This window comes from Lactuca sativa, chromosome 1 (assembly GCF_002870075.4).
Source record: "Lactuca sativa cultivar Salinas chromosome 1, Lsat_Salinas_v11, whole genome shotgun sequence".
Lineage (NCBI taxonomy): Eukaryota > Viridiplantae > Streptophyta > Magnoliopsida > Asterales > Asteraceae > Lactuca > Lactuca sativa.
In genome coordinates this window covers 11,541,196-11,560,572 of record NC_056623.2, presented here as the reverse complement: position 1 = coordinate 11,560,572, position 19,377 = coordinate 11,541,196, and the positions used below count along the sequence as shown (strand labels likewise).

General features: G+C 37.5%; 1 protein-coding gene across 1 annotated transcript; it reads left to right on the top strand.

The window, feature by feature from the left end:
• Positions 1 to 16,966: 16,966 nt before the first annotated feature.
• LOC111904144 (uncharacterized) lies at positions 16,967 to 18,936 on the top strand. Its single transcript, XM_052768546.1, has 2 exons — positions 16,967 to 17,990; positions 18,575 to 18,936. Exons 1-2 carry the CDS (start codon positions 17,089 to 17,091, stop codon positions 18,642 to 18,644), a joined length of 972 nt encoding a protein of 323 aa, XP_052624506.1. The 5' UTR covers positions 16,967 to 17,088; the 3' UTR covers positions 18,645 to 18,936.
• Positions 18,937 to 19,377: the final 441 nt, after the last annotated feature.

Here is a 19,377-nt window from a genome sequence, read left to right as displayed (position 1 = left end):
CCGTATCGACTAGCTCCCCCTGAGATGCAGGAGTTGTCTACGCAGCTGCAAGAGCTGCTAGACAAAGGTTTCATTTGGCCGAGCAGTTCGCCTTGGGGAGCGCCGATCCTATTTGTGAGGAAGAAGGATGGGTCGCATCGTATGTGTATAGATTACCGGGAGTTGAATAAGGTAACGGTGAAGAACCGTTACCCACTTCCGAGGATAGATGATTTGTTTGATCAGCTTTAGGGAGCGTCTTGGTTCTCCAAGATCGATCTACGCTCCGGTTACCATCAGATGCGGGTTAGAGATGAGGATGTACAGAAGACTGCTTTCAGGACCAGGTATGGTCATTATGAGTTTGTGGTGATGCCATTTGGGCTCAACAATGCTCCAGCCACATTCATGGATCTCATGAATCGCGTGTGCAGGCCGATGCTGGATCGGTCAATGATAGTATTCATAGATGATATCTTGGTGTATTCCAAGACGCAGGAGCAGCACGAGGAGCACCTGCAAGAGGTGCTGGAGGTTTTGAGGAGGGAGAGACTTTTCACAAAGTTCTCCAAATGTGAGTTCTGGTTGCGCGAGGTGCAGTTCCTTGGTCACCTCGTCAACCAGAAGGGTATTTTGGTAGATCCGGCCAAGATAGAGGTCGTGATGCAGTGGGAGGTCCCGAAGTCTCCATCTGAGATTCGGAGCTTCCTAGGGTTGGCAGGGTATTTCTCCAAGATAGCAGTGCCGCTCACCCAACTGACCAAGAAGTCGGTGGTATTTCGTTGGGGGCCTGAGCAGCAGGCAGCGTTTGAGACCCTCAGGCAGAGATTGTGCGAAGCTCCGATCCTTACCTTGCCAGAGGGAGTAGAAGACTTTGTAGTCTACTGTGATGCCTCGATCACAGGTATGGGAGCAGTGTTGATGCAGCAAGGCCATGTGATAGCTTACGCCTCGAGACAGTTGAAGCCTCACGAGGCTAATTATCCTACCCATGATTTAGAGCTGGGGGCGGTTGTGTTTGCCCTCAAGATTTTGAGACATTATCTTTATGGGGTCCGTTGTACTATCTACACGGATCACAAGAGTTTGAGGTACCTTATGGATCAGCCGAGTCTGAACATGAGGCAGAGGAGATGGTTGGATGTGCTAAAGGATTATGATTGTGAGATCCTTTACCATCCAGGGAAGGCCAACATGGTGGCCGACGCCCTAAGCCGCAAAGTGTCGGCAGCCCCTATCAGAGATCTGTGTTTGAGGATGACAGTGATCACTCCATTGTTGGAGCGGATCAAGGAGGCTCAGGTTGAGGGCCTCAAGGAGGAGAGGCAGAAGTGTGAGAGGATAGTGGGCCGAGTAGCCTCGTTTGATTATGACAGTCGGGGATTGCTGACGCTTCACGGGAGGGTGTGGGTACCGTACTGGGGAGGAGTACGGCAGGTGTTGATGGACGAGGCTCATAAGTCTCGATTTTCCATCCACCCAGGGGCGACGAAGATGTATCGTGATCTTCGACCCGATTATTGGTGGCCCTGCATGAAGCAGGATGTCGCCTGGTATGTTGAGAGATGCCTGACCTGCAGGAAGGTCAAGGCGGAGCACCAGAGGCCTCACGGCAAGATGCAGCCGTTAGACATTCTAGTGTGGAAATGGGAGGACATCACCATGGATTTTGTCACCAAGCTTCCCAGGACCGCACGAGGAGTGGATTCGATATGGGTAGTAGTGGATCGGTTGACGAAGAGTGCTCATTTTATCCCGATCCAGGAGAGTATATCGGCGGAGAAGTTAGCCGATATCTATGTGCGAGAGATTGTGGCACATCATGGAGTGCCGGTATCGGTGGTGTCAGACCGAGATGTCCGTTTTACATCCAGATTCTGGAAGCGGTTCCACGACGAGATGGGTACTCGTCTCCATTTCAGCACCACTTTCCACCCTCAGACGGACGGGCAGAGCGAGAGGACAATTCAGACTCTCGAGGACATGCTCAGGGCATGTGTTTTAGATTTCGGTGGCAGTTGGGATACGTATCTTCCGTTAGCGGAATTTTCGTATAACAACAGTTATCATGCGAGCTTTGATCGACCTCCCTTTGAGATGCTTTATGGGAGAAAGTGTAGGACCCCGATTTGTTGGGGCGAGGTCGGTCAGCGAGTCATCGGGAGCACAAAAGTGGTGCTCAAGACGACCGAGTTGATCCAGCAGGTCCGTAGTAGACTGCAGACTGCGCAGAGTCGGCAGAAAAGTTACGCCGATAGGAGGCGTTCGGACTTGGAGTTCCAGGTGGGTGATATGGTCCTTCTGAAGGTCTTGCCTTGGAAGGGTGTCATCAGGTTCCGGAAGAGGGGCAAGTTGGGTCCCAGGTTTATTGGTCCTTTCAGGGTTTTGGCCCGGGTGGGTCAGGTTGCTTATCGGTTGGATCTTCCTGAGGAGCTTAGTCAGATCCACAACACTTTCCATGTGTCTCAGTTGAGGAAGTGTTTGGTGGATGAGTCAGCAGTTGTTGCCCTAGAGGATATTCAGGTTGATAGCAGCCTGAATTATATTGAGAGGCCGGTCGTAATTCTAGACCGGAAGATGAAGTGAGAATAGGGACTCGACGAGTAGCAGCGAGTAGGGTTGAGAAGTGAGAATAGGGACTCAGCGAGTTGGCGGCCCAACTCGGCGAGTCAGGTCAACTGTGGGTTGACTTTGACCAGGAGAGTTGACTTTGATCAGGAGAGTTGACTTTGACCAAGGGTAAAAGAGTCATTTTACCCCAGTACAATGATTAGCATTTGATTGAGTGTGTTATGGATTTGTAGCCGGGGAGATACCGGAGCAGCAGCAGTTAGTTTCCAGAGCCATACACACAGCAACCAGTTCGCGAGGTGAGTTTCCTTCCAGTAGGAACAGGGTCTAAGGCCACAATGCCGGCCCGTTCAGTTAGCAGTAGTTTCAGGACTTCAGTCCAACGTAGTTTTTAGTACGTTTGACGCCTCCGTGGCTCAGACGGGATTTATGTGTTGATGCTAGTTGTTATGTTATGCTATGCTATGTTCAGCCAGTTAGCTTCGGACTTCGGTCCGATGGAGGGGACAAGGTCCCAGTCAGTTAGCTTCGGACTTCGGTCCGATGGAGGGGACAAGGTCCCAGTCAGTTAGCTTCGGACTTCGGTCCGATGGAGGGGATAAGGTCCCAGTCAGTTAGCTTCGGACTTCGGTCCGATGTAGGGGACAAGGTCCCAGACAGTCAGCTTCGGACTTCAGTCCGATGGAGGGGGCAAGGCCCCAGTATGTGTCTTATATGTTATTGCATGGTATGGGGTAGTTTAGGGGAGCTCACTAAGCTTCGTGCTTACAGTTTCAGTTTTAGTTTCAGGTACTTCCGCAAGCAAAGGGAAGAACTCGGGATGATGGCATCGCACACACCACAGTTTCAGTTTTTTTTTTATCCTGGGAGTTGATTCAGTTTCTTGATTTTGATATGTTACAGTTATGATACAGTTTCCCTCACAGTATTTTTACTATGGTTGAGATACATAGTGTGTGGTTTTATGATGTGATACTCAGATTTATGGTTTTTGGTTATATTGAAAAATGAAATTTTTGGGTCGTATTTTGGGTTGTTTCAATATATATATATATATATATATATATATATATATATATATATATATATATATATATATATATATATATATAAAGGAGAGCAACACCTCCTTTAAATTTTATTAATTAAAAATAATGATACAATTGTAGGCTGAGACTTCCCACCTATATATATATATATATATATATATATATATATATATATATATATATACACACACACACACATAGAGAGAGAGAGAGAGAGAGATAGGTTCAACTATGTATTGTGTGTATGTAGGATTGATTCTGGGCCAATCATTTTAATTATTTTAAGAAAATAATTAATGTATATTAAATTTTGAAGATTTAACTAATACTTATTATATCTTTAACATATAATATACATTAATTACTTTATTAAAATAAATAAAATGATTGGTCTAGAATTAATCCTACATATACACAAGAAATAATTAGAATACAATAACCTAACTATATATATATATATATATATATATATATATATATATATATATATATATATATATATATATATATATATATATATATATATATATAGAGAGAGAGAGAGAGAGAGAGGAGAGCATCGCCTCCTTTAAATTTTATTAATTAAAAACAATAATACATCGTGGACTTTGTTAATAGGCCTAACATTATATGTGTAAGAAGTTAATTTAAAATAATTTGATTAATTAAACATAAGTAGTAAATATGTAAAATTTGTGCAACAATGCATGAAATAGTTGATTAAAAAAACTTATGAAAGTGAGACGAGGTTCAAAACATAGGGCAAACATCTTTTTCACGGAGTCGTATATTTCATTTTGAGATGCCATCAATCTTTTTTATTTTTTCAATTGAATTTATCTTTCTCTCTCCGTTGAGAACTCATAGTTTTCTAAGAACCCGAGAACTAAAAGTGAAACGTTCGATCAAAATTAATTTATTAAAGGCATGATCGTTACCTTATCAATCTCACCTAATGTTTGGTTTTTTGTGTTATTGGAAATATTAATGAAAAAAATTAACATAATAAATCAAGTTTTTGGATTTTTTTTTAAATAATAATTTTTGAATTTTTAAAAATTTGTAGACTTTTAAATTTTTTTTTTAAAAAACATGAATTTTTAAAAATAAAATTGAAGAAAATGTCTTTCTAAATAACTACAATTTTTTTAAAAACAATAAACTGTTAAAAATCATAAACATTAAAAAATTGGAATATTAAAAAAAAAAAAAAAAAAAAAAACTATAATTTTTTGTAACTCCAAAAATTTTCAATTTAAGACTTTAAGTGTTTATTCAATTCACAAGTACATGATCCTTAAACATTTATCAGAGTATCATAAAAAGTTATCATGTGTATAAGTCCCCCATTGATGCGATGCAATCGAGTCGCGCCCCTCCTTTAATATAAGAAAACCTGAGACATGTAAACTACAAATTGTAAGCACAAAGCTTAGTAAATTCCTAAAAATACCACACACACCACAACACAAATAAACAGCTATGAGTTATTAGCAACCCTGGGGACTATCAACAGTCCTAGTGGGTGAACAGCACACCCGATGGGTTATCAGCAACCCTTGAGACTATCAGCAATCTCAGCGGGCAAACAGCACGCCCGGTGGGCTATCAGCAACCCTAGAGACTATCAGTAGTCTCAGTACACATTATTACATATCACAGTAACAACAAACAAGACCCAACTGGTTAGTACACATATGCGTATATTAACACACAGGCTCATACAAACATGCAAGAGTCACAAAGACATCTAGCATCCTACATACACAATTTAGTGAGCCGTAATTGGTGCCTACGACTCACAAACACAGGGAGGAGACTCACCTGAATCGAAGAACCCTGAAACAGTATGACAGGATCCCTTTTATACATTGCTTGCACTCGCAAATCCACTAATACCATAACCGGATAGAATCTTAATTGATAGCCCAAAACCCTCAAGTTTGACCCAAGGTCAAACTTGGTTAAAAAGTCAACAGTCAATGGAAGTTAAAGTCAACAAGTCAAACTTTAGGCTGAGCACGCCCAACGTACTCAACTCGTACGCATGATGTACTCACCATCTAGGAATGAGACTCCTCACGTGTACGCGCAACATACCAAAAGGTACGCCCAATGTACTCGGCCAAAATGCACTTTTCCATTAAGTTCTTAATCTCTTAAGCCCTTTCATCCAACACTTAGATCTAGTCCCACAATATCATTGTAAGTCATAAAGTTTCTACCTTTATGAATTTCCATATCTAGAAAAGGTCCAAAAGCCAAAACCTTAACTTATTAATCCATTAAGACATCATGACACTTTCATGGAAGGAATAGAAGGATCAAGATCACATTTTTATGGATCCCAATAGCTCCATAATGGATAAAGTTTCAAACTTTATCCATTAGAATGGTCCAACCCACCAAGATCTAGCATTTAAGTATCAAAGGGACCAAAAAGTGTATCTTTTTCAATTTAATCCATTAAGTCCAAGTCCCTAACCTTCATATCTAAATCATAATGATGTTTAAATGGATAAAATTTCCAACTTTATCCATGAAAAAGGCCATCAACTTTCAAGATCTAAACTTTATGCACTAAAATGACCAAAAGCTCATAACATCTAAAACTAGCTAAATCTAACAAATGCATCATCAATATTCAAATTCTATACCTCTAGAAGAGAGATCAAGGTGAACATGGTCCCGATCTATAAGCTCCAATGCAAACAACACTTCTTCAAGAAGTTACTTCTTCTCCAAGGTGCAAGATGCATACTCCAAAGCACTCAAAACACCTTCTTTTAGCTCACAAGGCTCAAACTAGGGTTAGGGTTTCATGGGAGGGTGTTGGAGAGGTGGAGGCTGAGAATGGAACGAGTTTGGGGAAGTTAAGGAGCTTAAATAGGGCTCAAACCACGAAAATAGGGTTTGGGCACTGATCACGTATGTCCAACATACTCCTGATACGCCCAACATACTCAGGATGCCCTAGTACGCCCTGCGTACTCCCCCTTGTATGCCCAGCGTACCCAGCTTAACCCAAAACCATCCAAACTTTAAACGGTCATAACTTCTTCGTTTGAACTCCGATTTCGATGATCTTTATATCCACGGAAAGGTATTGATGAGCTCTACAAACCTATCTAATTACTTTTGACTTAAAATTCACCGAAATAAAATCCATAATTCATAAAAGAAGTATAAAACACTACTTTTCCATTTTACCCTTTGACTCCAAAGCACAAACCGAACTGTTGGATCATACATCTACATCACCCACATCCAAATGGGTCTAAACCTCTCTTACCCCAAAGCCCGAAGCCTTATGATACTTGATCTTCGGGTCACGGCCCTGAATTATGAAACGAATTGAAACAGGGTGTTACATCTTTTAACCAAAAAAATCAACGTTTTAGGTGCATATATGCATATTTTTTTTCAAGTACATATATGCATATTTCTTATACTATAATATTCATAAATAAATCATAAACAATTTATTTTTTATTTACTAATCTATAAACACAAATAGTATAAGTATTTTACTCATCCGTATTGTATGACATGAATTTTTATTTTTTGAGAGAATTGGATCATCAACACAAGTATCAAGATGATATGAAATGGAAAATCAGAACATCTTGCTATCACTTTATGGAAGAACAATCAACCATTTTGAAAGTTGTCAATTCCTAAGGTATTTATGAAAATAAATAAATGATTTATACTTTTAATGGTTGAAACATGCTCACAATTCTTACATTTAGGTTTTGGTAAAATGGATTCAATTTTATGACTTTTGTTTGTTCTATATTTCAAAATTGATTAAGTTATCCCGGATTAATAATAGTTTCAAAATATTTTTATTATTCAGATTAATTTAAATTTATGATTTTAGTTTTCATTTTGGTTAAGATATGTATCTAAGTATCTTCAATCTTTTGTATATTGCATTTAAGAATGTTATAAAATGTATTTCTATTATATTAATGGTTCCAATTTTTTTCCTTTTATCCTTGTTTAGACAGACATTATATTGTTGTATAAAGTCTTTTTTTCAAATCTTTTTCCCTTGTTTGCTTGTACAATAAATAATATGATAAGTAACTCGTGTGCATTTATGTCCCATTCTTTTCTAAATACGATCCTTGAAAACTTATTATATAATAGAACTTTCATTAGTTTTTGGGGCTTCTCGAACAATCCAAGTCTTTTAGTTATTTGGATGTATTAAATTCAACGTCGGCTTCTCAAGAAAATATCAATTTGAAATACTTAAAAAGATCTTAGTCCTTATCAATAGCATGATAGCATCTTCTTAACCTTTTAATCTTTAGTTGACATGCAAATGGCACCTTCATGGTTTTTTTTATTTTATTTTTAAATCTTAGTTCAGATGACCCCCTTTCGTTTAACCATATGTTGGTGTTAGTCCTTTGATTAAGAGAAAAGCATTTGTGTGTAAATTTCAACTTTCAACTTTCAACTTGAGTCGACAAATGAACGTTAGCTTTTGGTTCATGATTTCTTCAAGATGTCATTCGGGCAAATATGGATGAGCAAAAGGACCGAACCGGTTCGAACCGGACCCGACTCGGGAACCAGCTTCGGCCAAAATCAAGATCCGAACCAGCCTGGCGGTTCTACCGGTTCCCGGTTCCTACCGGTTCTTGTGGTGTCTTTAAATGTTGGAACCGGTCCTTAAAAAATAGCATCATACGGTTCTGGTTTTTGCCGGTTCTACCGGTTCCGGTTATATCGGTTCCGGTTCTTACCGGTTCCCGGTTCCAAAAATCCACAAAAACAACGTCCCGGTCCCGGCCCGACCGGTTCCATCGGGTTTCGGTTCCGGTACCGATTCCGGCCGGTTCCCCGATCCATATGCTCATCCCTACGGGCAAATGATAATATCTTGCCTCATGTGGCTAAACTTAACATAAAACGAGTCAACAAATTATTTTAGTTTGTTGGATGCGTTTATCGATTTTGTAAAACACCATCTTTCTTAAACTCGTTTGTATTCCAATTAAAATTACATTAATGGAAAATGAGTAGTTTGGTTTTATTAATGATTATATGTGTTTTTAGGTATCCATCATGTATTGAACTCATTAGAGTTGTTTGGACTGTCATATAATCATTCTACTTTACATATGATTCTATCAAAGTTTCATAAAACGCAACAAAGTTCAATATAAAGCATATTTTAAGAATTAAAAAAACTTTTTTTTATTAAAGACTTCAATGACCACTAAACTTTATATTTTTTAAATGCTGGCAAGACATCTCACAATAATCGAATTTAATTCATTAAATGTCAATTAAATGTGAAGAAAATTACAAATTTAGCCGTTTTTGCTAATTACTTTGCAGATAATAGCAAAAAAAAAAAAAAAAAAAAAAAGTTACAAAAATAGCCACTGAATCGCAAATAGATTAAACTCATCTGCGATTTGACCTTCCTCTACGAAGGTATATGTAACATCCCGAACTTTAGGTATTTTCATATCCTTCATTTGGTTTTTAAATATGTCATTTTGGGTCCTTGGAGTATAAAGATTCAGCCTAAAGAAGCCCTAATGGCAAAATGGTAATTTTTGGGAGCATGAGTAGTACGTTGGGCATACATGTGAGTACACTAAGCGTACTAGGGTGCGCCCTAGTACGCCGCGCGTACACATATGTACGCTGGTCGTACTAATGTCCGAGTGAAACCCTAATTTTTAGGGTTTGAAGAGTATTTAAGAACCTTTATGGATCATTTAGCCTCACTCTTTCAACCTCTAAGTCCTTGAGTCATTCTTAGCAAACCCTAACCCCATAAGAGAGTGTTTTGAGCTTAAAGTGTGTTGTTTGTGTGCTTAAAGAAGAAGGAAGTGCATTAAGGAGTCAAGGAAAGCAAGCTTGTAGATCTTGGATCATCATCTCCTTTGGAAGCTCCAGAAGGTAAAAAGTTGCTACCTTTATGTCTCATCTTAGTAGCTTTATGATGTTCTTTTGTCCCTAAAAGTCCCATTGTTGTGCATGTTTGATTTTGGACGTTTTAGGCTGTCCTTCTAGACCCTAGGAAGGGTCCTTAGTCATAAAAATGAGGTCCCAATGTGTCTCATGCATTTCGAAAAAGGGTCTTAATGGATTAAGACCTTGTATTAAGAACTTATGGACGTGTAAAGTCATAAAGTTGGAGACTTTATGACTCTATGGTGCATTTGGACCATGGATCTGTAATTTAGGCTTAAGTGCTTAAGCCATTAAGCACTTAATGGACTTTTTGGATCTGCGAGGGTACGCCCCACTTAGGGAGGAGTATGCCCCGCATACTCGGCCAGCCACCCCGATGGTAGTCAATGTGAGGCTCGCGTATGCCCTGCGTACCTTCGGTGTACACCTAACGTACGTCTTTTGTGGACTTTTGAGTTTGGGCTTCGAGTTTTGGGCTACCTTTTGGGATTGAATGACTTGGGCCCTCATTGGACTTTCTGAGTAACAGTGTTTTGGGCCAGTTGGAGAGTTGGGCCTTAGGATAAGGCCCAATAAGGGGTTGGACCCAATTTGGAAAATTAGGCCAATTATGGGTCTTGAAGTAATTTGGGCCTTTTGGATAAAAAATTAGGACTTGGGCCTTGGCCCAATTGAGAAAGGGTAAAGTAGACATTTACCCTAAGTATGGATCCTTAGTCAAGGATGGTAATCCAATTGTTAATTGGATGTTTTTTTTGTTGTCATAGTTCGGGATTTTTGTGAGCCAGCAGCCGGAGGTTTTCAGTGTGGTTCGACATTGTGAGGTGATTTTTCCTCACTGTACCTCTGGGTTGAAGGCACCAAGGTCGGCCCTTTCGATTTGATATCCTGTTATGTATGTTATAGTGTTGTAGTGATCGGCTAGATCGGTATCCTTGTATTTAGGATGTTGCTATGCTTAGTGATGTCTAAGATCTGTTAGTTTGTTTGCTAGTTGGTTAATAGCACGTTTATCTGTATTATGTGCACATGATTGGTTGGTGGGCTGAGGCTCTACTACTTTGTGTGTAAGCCAACATGCTGAGGTATTCCAACCTGATGGTTGAGGGCCTAGGGTATTCCATCCCGAGGATGATTGGACCCAAAGTATGTAAGTATTCCAACCCGATGGTTGAGGGTTTGGGGTATTCCAACCCGATGTTTGATTGGACCCATAGTATGTTGGCATTCCAACCCGATGGTTGAGGGGCATGGGGTATTCTTAGAGGGTCACGAGAAGGCGAAGGCATAATCATGCACCTCTTCATGTGTTACTTTATGATTTTGAGATTTCTCTGATATTGAACTTATTTTGAAAACAAGATGTAAACAATGATGATTTTTTGGTTGTTTAAAAAGTTTAAAATTTTCATGAATTTTATCGATGTTACAGTACAAGCTGCTAAAGCATGGATGTGCATCAGGGACTTGTACGTTCGCACATGGATTAGTTCATCTACTACTACTTGCGATTTTGCCTTTTTCAGGGTATAAATACCTAAAAAAAATTGGAACACTCGTTTTTCTTGATTTTTTTTTTTTGGAAAAACTCGACAATTTAAGTCTCTCATTATATTATAGATACTTTTAGGGTTAATTAAATTTTTTGCACCGAAATTGTACAACTTTTTTTCTAAATACGCATCAAAATGAATTTCCTACCAACAATGGAGTTATATATTAACATTTTAGTGAAAATATATAGTTTTTGCATACACAAATAGGTAAATGGTCGACTTTATTTCTAAAAAGTTTCAAATTATTAGTAAATTATACCAATTTATCCATAGATAAATTGGTAATATAATAAGTAGCCAACAACTTACATAAATTAATATAAATAAATTCATAATTTCATCAAGTAAATATTCCATACTCTTTCGAAAAAAAAAATGCCATTAACCCCAACCTACAAGCTCGGAATAGTGAATATATATTGATACCTAGGGCTCTAAATGAACCGAATGAACACGAATAAGGGATTGTTCATATTCATTCGTTTAAGTTAGTCGAACAAACGAACAAACACGAACAAATAAATGAACGTGTTTTCTTGTTCATGTTCGTTCATTTAATAAACTACCTTGTTCATGTTCGTTCTTTTATGTTCGTGAAAATGTTAAATGAACATAAACGAACAAAGATATACAAACACATTTGAACATATATAAACATAAACGAACATATAATATAGTAATGTAATAGAAAACAATTGAACATATATGAGCATATATAAATTTAAACGAACAAACATAAATGAACGTAAACGAACAATATAAATGAACGAACGAGACTATTGTTCATATTCGTTCGTTTGACTAAACGAACATTAATTTTGTGTTCATGTTCGTTCATTTATTAAATAAACGAACTTCCCACCGAACGGTTCGTCGGTCATTCGGTTCGTTTACAACCCTATTGATATCACTTGTAAGGTTTGTTGGATTATCATATTTGTAAGAATGATTACATATATAAAATATAAATACATAATAAATAAATAATGAATAAAAATGTATCAAAAAATGAATTACAATACTCTAATCAAAGTTCTAAATAACGTTAGACGTGGACTTAACGACAATGTCAAACTTTAAGCTTTTACGAGCCGTGACGAGTCACGTTATTTGTAAGGCGTGACTTAAGACAACAATTTTGTATATAATTCATAATTTTATATATATTCTACTATTATTCATTTTTATATACATAACTTAATGCGACTATTTTGTTAAAGTTTGAAAGCAAATACAAGTTTTGAAGGACGCGCTATGGCGAGACCATGACAAACTTTTTAGAACTTTGATTCTAATTAAAATAACCAAAAATAAATATAGAATTATATTTTTTTTTCCCTTTTTGGATGTTTAAAAAAACATTGATAATCAATCAATTTATTTATGAATAATTACAAAACATATTACTTCTTATTCATCAATATTTCTTAAAAAAAATCTTGCTAAAGCCATTTTAGATGAAGACATGTACCTAAAAAGATACATTCTTGAGGAGAATTACGATAGAAATGATCGTGACACTTTGAAAGAAATTTGGTTAAGTTCGAGTTTTCATTTTTCAAACATATACTGATTATATGGGAATAGTCATTCTATCACATCATCGCTACTCTTCCTAACTTTTTGTATGTACGTAGTCGATGTGTTTTTTCATCCCAATATGACAGTTTTTGGTGTAACATTAATTAGTTTGGTGTGACATAATGCTACCTCATGCATTATATAGTAAGAGTCTTTTTTTCATCCATTTGGACCATTTCTTCGGTATTTTCCAACATTTTTTTATCCAAAAAGTAAATTATTTTAATAATGTGGTGCCGTTGATATACCAAGTAATGTGATGTTGTTATGATGATGAGATGATAGTAGCGTGATTAGTATCGGTTTTAGTACAGGACACGTAGTGGCACAAGCAACCACTTACTTTTCCGTATGTATTGTAAAAATTTTCGAAAATTTTTGAATTTTTTTCCTACTATCTTGTAACCACTAAAACTTTCCATGACACCCCTACTATGAAATCCTGCGTCCGCCACTAGACGTGATGATACTTTTTGTGTGCCTATTCGGTGTATATACTCCATGGCCTAACGATTGTGCTTGCTTTTTATAATATGATATTTTCTTCTTAACAATAAATGGAAGATAAATAATAGTAAAAACATTAAAACAAGCAATGAAAAAGTTGCAATGAGCAAATCTCACATCGATGTGTGGTTGAAAGGACAAAACGAAAACACAGCTTAAGACATCCCACATCGATTGGTGTAAGAAATATTAATGATTTGTATTATCTATAAATGAGAGGGCATAGTTTGACTACAGAATTGATTAGTGAGTGAAATGATAAAAGATATGTTGATTTTAAAAGGAAAAATGCAGCTTAAGCAATTCCACATTACTTGGTGTAAGAGACTAAGAGACGTCATTGGTAATAAGTTAAGATATGTTGATTTTAAAAGGAAAAATGCAGCTTAAGCAATTCCACATTACTTGGTGTAAGAGACGTCATTGGTGATAAGTTAACTTACACGTCAAATAGAGTTTGATTGGAAATTCAGCGAGTGAATGGAAGGATAAAAGGACATGTTCTTCTTAATATGAAAAATGCAACCAACTTCAGCCATCCGACATTCCTCGGTGTAAGTAAACATTAATATTTTGTTTTTTTTTTTTTTTGAACGGCAGGCAGATATATTAAAAAAACTAGCCAGAGGCTAGAAGTACAAAACAAGAGGAAATTTGAAATAAAAGGCAACACAGAATCAAAACAAAAACAGAACGTAAAGACCAAAATTATAGCCTGCTATAACATTCTAGAATCGGATCGCTACACCATTCGGACCACCGCAGTGTCTGACCTTTCTTCTTTCTTGCATTGATCCAAAAAATCGAGAGAGATTTCACCTCAAAAACCAGCGCCGAAATCGATTTTGAATTTGGAGCATGCGAGTGAGCCCTTAGATTCCGATATTTCCATATCACCCAGATAAAAGTTAGCATTATAGCTTCATGAATCCACGCTAGCCTTTGATGCCCTGCTACATTCCCTTTACATTGCAGCATGTCACGGATTGAAACGAGAGGGTAGTCTAGCAGCCGCCACCATTTGCAGATGAGCTGCCAGACCTCCTTCGACACCGGGCACTCTAAAAAAATGTGATTTTCAGATTCCGGATCTCCATGGCAGATCCTACATAAATTTGAGGAGCATATACCGATTCTTGCTAAATTAACCATAGTAGGGAGTTTACCGTGACAGATACGCCATGCAAGGATGTTTAATTTGCCTGGGGTCAGCGGGTTCCAGGACCAAATACCATCGCTGTCTGGAAGATAGAGATTGTCAATATGACATCTTAGAGACCTAACTGAAAAAACACCAGAAGGTTCGAGCGACCATGACCATTTGAGAGCCCCATTGGAATTTAGAGACCGGTGGAAATTATTTGTAAATGATACACCATCCTTTTCTAAAAATTTTGAAATATTTGCAATGGTACCCCAGCAGCCACTTTTCCTCTTCGCAACAGAGGGACTGTCGAAACCCCCATCAACTCCATAAATAGGTTTTATCGCCTCTGCCCACATACTACTGGATAGTTCTTGAATCTCCACCACCATTTACCCAACAAAGCTAAATTTTGAGCCTTTAAACTGCCAAGACCAAGCCCACCTCTATCTTTATCAGCCAAGATTATGTCCCAAGAAATCCAAGCCATTTTCTTGGAGGTTTCGTCCCCTCCCCAAAAAAATCGCATCCTAATCTTTTCAAGAGTTTTAATAACTTTAACCGGGGCTTTATACATAGAGAAATAAAAGGTGCTAAGACTACTCAACACAGCTTTACATAGTGTTAAGCGCCCACCAAAAGATAGGTTGCTGGCCTTCCATTTTGATAATCTTGCTTGAAATTTCTCGATTATAGGGTCCCAATACGTCACCCTTGCCATAGAAGCACCAACCGGCAGACCAAGATATATGAAGGGAAAAGATTCAATGGAGCAATTACTATAACGGGCCAATAATTCTAATTCACAAGTTGGGACACCAATGCCAAATATCTTACTTTTGGACATATTTACCTTAAGGCCTGAGGATAGCTTAAAACATCTGAGGATTCTGATCAGGTTTTTAGCATTTTCAATTGACCAAAAACCCAAAAATATAACATCATCAGCATATTGAAGATGAGAAATGGATGGACCTTGTCGGGGCAGTTGGATACCGAAAAAGGCTCCGGATTGTTTTGCCATCTCCAAGGCGATGTTTAGCCCTTTAGCAGCGATGATAAAAAGGAACGGTGAGAGAGGGTCACCTTGCCTAATACCACGCTCCATACCAAATTCCGAGGTAGCCGACCCATTTATTAGGACCGAAATTCTAGCAGAAAATAGGCAACTGTGGATCCATGACCGCCATTTACCCCCAAATTCCATCTGCTGCATAATCGAATCAAGATATTCCCAACTGAGGCAGTCGAAAGCTTTCTCGAAGTCGACTTTAAATGCAAAAGCTAACTTCTTATTCTTTTTTAACCAAGTGATAACTTCATTTAGGATTAGAGGGCCATCCAGGATGTATCTGCTCTTGATAAAAGCCGTCTGCACAGGGCTAACCACCAAATGAATCACCTTCTTAAGTCTTTCCGCAAGGAGCTTTGAAATGGTTTTATATAAACACCCAATTAAACTAAACACCCAATTAATGGTTTGTTTAATCCATAAAAGGAGATAACGATGATTAACAAGGAGATTATGAAAATTCGAAAATATTCATGATTATGAGACCAAAGAGCATTTTGAATGATGTGGTAAAATCAATATAACCAATGCGTATTTTTACAAAGCTTTGAAGGGGTATTATAGCCATTATGAGCAAAAATGAGTTTTTTTAGTTTTTTTTATGTTCAACTTAAAAAACGGTTAAAAATTTGTTTGGTTTACTACGAAACTCAAGCAATTTCAGATTTGTTATGTTTAAAAAACGCAATGTTAACTTTTAGTACCTAGGGGTCCATCTACAAAATAGGTAATATATTTGTCCATTAGAAATAAAATTCAGAAATGTTTGAGGGCATGTTTCAAAAACAACTTGTAGACTTAATTAACTTCTTAAAAACTCAATTCAGCTAACTTGAGTATTTGTGTAGTGAAAGTGAATTTTCCTCACCTTTAAGATTACACAGAATATAATGGAATGAAAAAATTGACAAGCGACGTGACCTTATCATGCCGTTAGGTACACTGTCTTCGTTGTGTTTCAAAATATGTTATCCATGGCATGGACATCTCTCTCTCTCTCTCTCTCTCTCTCTCTCTCTCTCTCTCTCTCTCTCTCTCTCTCTCTCTCTCTCTCTCTCTCTCTCTCTCTCTCTCTCTCTCTCTCTCTCTCTCATTTAACCTAATAGGTAGTTTTCAAGAAGTCAATTCTTACTAACTTCTTGAAACTCCTTATGACTATTGAGATAAAAAACAATCATGCCCTTAATAAACCTAATACTCGTTTTTCTTTCATTTCCTTCTTTCCATCCTCATGTTGGTCATTTTACAACTCCTTACAACTTATTATGTTTTACCACCTCATTAACTGATCTAAATATTTTCTTTTAAATTTTATATTGCCAAGCTAATAAGTAATTTTATTAAAAAAAACATTATTAATTTTAAAATATAATCCCAAACACCTCCTAACCTAAATATTTGTGTAGTGAAGCGGTGAAGCCCCAATTCGAGACAAGAGACATGAACGAGAGAATTGGGGAGAAAGAAATTAGCCCTGAAGCGCACGGCCCACCCCATCTAGAAGCCCTTGACTTTTAATTAATTATAAAATTGACACCAAATTAAAGCCATACCATTTGTTTCTTGTTTTATAAAGTCACAAACGGACCATTAGAAGCCATTCATTGACAATGCCACCGCAACCACCACCACTTCACCCACACCGATCAACCAATTTCTCCTCTCCCCACAAAATCACAAACCATGTTTGATCTCAACCCTCATTTCTCCAACAACCCAAACCAAAAACCAAATCACAAGTTCGTTGGTTGGAACAATTCCACTTTTCCAAATCACCATGGCAATTACAATCACAGAAATAGGTTCAACGGCGGCGGTGCTTCAGGATCAGGAGCAGCACCAGGAGGTATTCAGTTTAGGTTGGAAACGATGGACGAAGACTCAGGCGTCTGCTCGCCTCCGTTGTGGCGGAGCCTAAGTCCGCCGGATAGTCCGGTACGATTCAACAATCAACGGCCTCTGTCACCGTCTTCGAGAGCGCAAGCGATTGCTAGAGGACAGAGAGAGATCATGGAGATGGTGGAGAACATGCCGGAAACTTCGTATGAATTATCGTTGAAAGATATAGTTGAACAAAGAAGAGAATTAGTTAACGATGTTAGTGTTGATGAAACACAAAGTATGGAGGAAGGAGAAGAGAGATCAATATTGAGCTCTGGTCAAACGGGCAGTCAACGGCGGACGAAGAGCAAAAAAGGAAGCGTGAAAAGGCAAGAGAGCAATAAATCAGGGCGTGTAATCGTGAAAAACGGGAGTATTAATCACAATAAAGGCCTTATGATCAATATGTTTTTTCCATTTACAATTGGATCGAAGAAGAGGAGTAGTATTAGAACTAGCACGTCTTTTGGGAACAGTAGCAATCATGGTGCCGGTGTAAAATTTTCTCCCAAGCCGGAATTACTGGACAAATCCGCCGGCGGCGGTGGTGACAGTAGGGATCGGTGGTGGAAGAAATTTACCGGTTCCAGCGATAACGAAAGCTTAGGAATCACGAGTAGCAGCAGCGAAAGCACCGGTAGAAGTGGAAGCAGTGGCAGCAGCGGTAGCAGCGCCGCCGATAGCCTCCATAGTAACAGCGCCAGGTATCCTTATTTCTATAATCATGCATCAATAACTTGTACGCTACAAATTCGTAAGGTGTGATGAGATCATATCTTCTCTTGATTTTCTAATATTAATGTCATAAACCGTGTCAAAATCTTAAATTAGTAAAAAATCTTAGAATTTAAACCGACCAAAAAGATTTTCACCTAAATATCGCATCACTTATTTCGAATTTTGAGCCATTACGTTTTCTCTGTCGTTCATCTTCTAGAAGATACAATTTTCATAATTATTAAAAAATATATATTATCATATTGATATAATATATAATGTGAAAGTGATCAGAACGATATGTTGAACACGGCTGGCAGTAAACTAATTATTTTGTACCATTTATATATATGGCCGCATCACACATGTGTTCCACACAATCGACCATAACTCAAACAATAAAACAAACACACACATACAAACATATATTATAAAAAAATATATATTTTGTAAAAATGGTAAACTACAATTTGAACCAGTAGTGTTGATTGAACATTACTAATATTTTGGATGTCTTAGTGGAATTTTTTGTATATGCTAATATGAATATTTGTTTTCGACTATGTTGTAGGAAAAATAATGGTTGCAATAATGGATGTTGGTCTTTTTTCCCCTCGAGGAAGAGAAGATCAAAAAGTTGAGATCTAAACATGGATGGTTTGTACTTTGCACACTAGGATCAACCATGAGAGAGGTGGTTGAAGTTTTATTAAGGGAGTTGGTCTGTTGGAATAGTATGTTAATTATGTGCAGAGTGTTGTATCATCTACTTCCATGGACTTCATGTTATGAACATATTAAGCACAAGAGTAGTAATGATGTGATAAGGTTAACTACAACCAAAAATGATTTATTCATGTATTTATAATTGTTTTATGGAATCGAAACTACGAATGAAAGAAAAGAAATACTAGAAATTTTTATACAAGAATATATACGGTGCAATAGTATATAGTTTGACTATAAGTTTTACAATAGATTTATAATTAAATTAAAATACTGTTAAACGCCAAAAATTGTCAGCGGTTTTAATTTCGTAGAAATTAGAGAAAAGGTGGTCCTCATCTCCATGTTCAAGTGTCCATCCTCTATTCGTTTTCCCATTTCTCATCTTTTAGTCATGGTGATATTTGATAAATTTGATTTATTTTCTTCCGTAATTAATAATTTCTAATCAAACACCTGATTTTTTTTTTTTTTTGAAACAGCGAAAATTTTATAAAAGCAAACCATTGTCAAAGAGAAAAAGAGAGGCTAAAAGAAATAAAAATTACAAAATGTTGAAAGGGCAAACACACCCAAACATTCCAATTACAATCATCAAAATTGCCCCTAAACTTTACCCAATTGTGAACCGAAGAGGTAATGATGTCC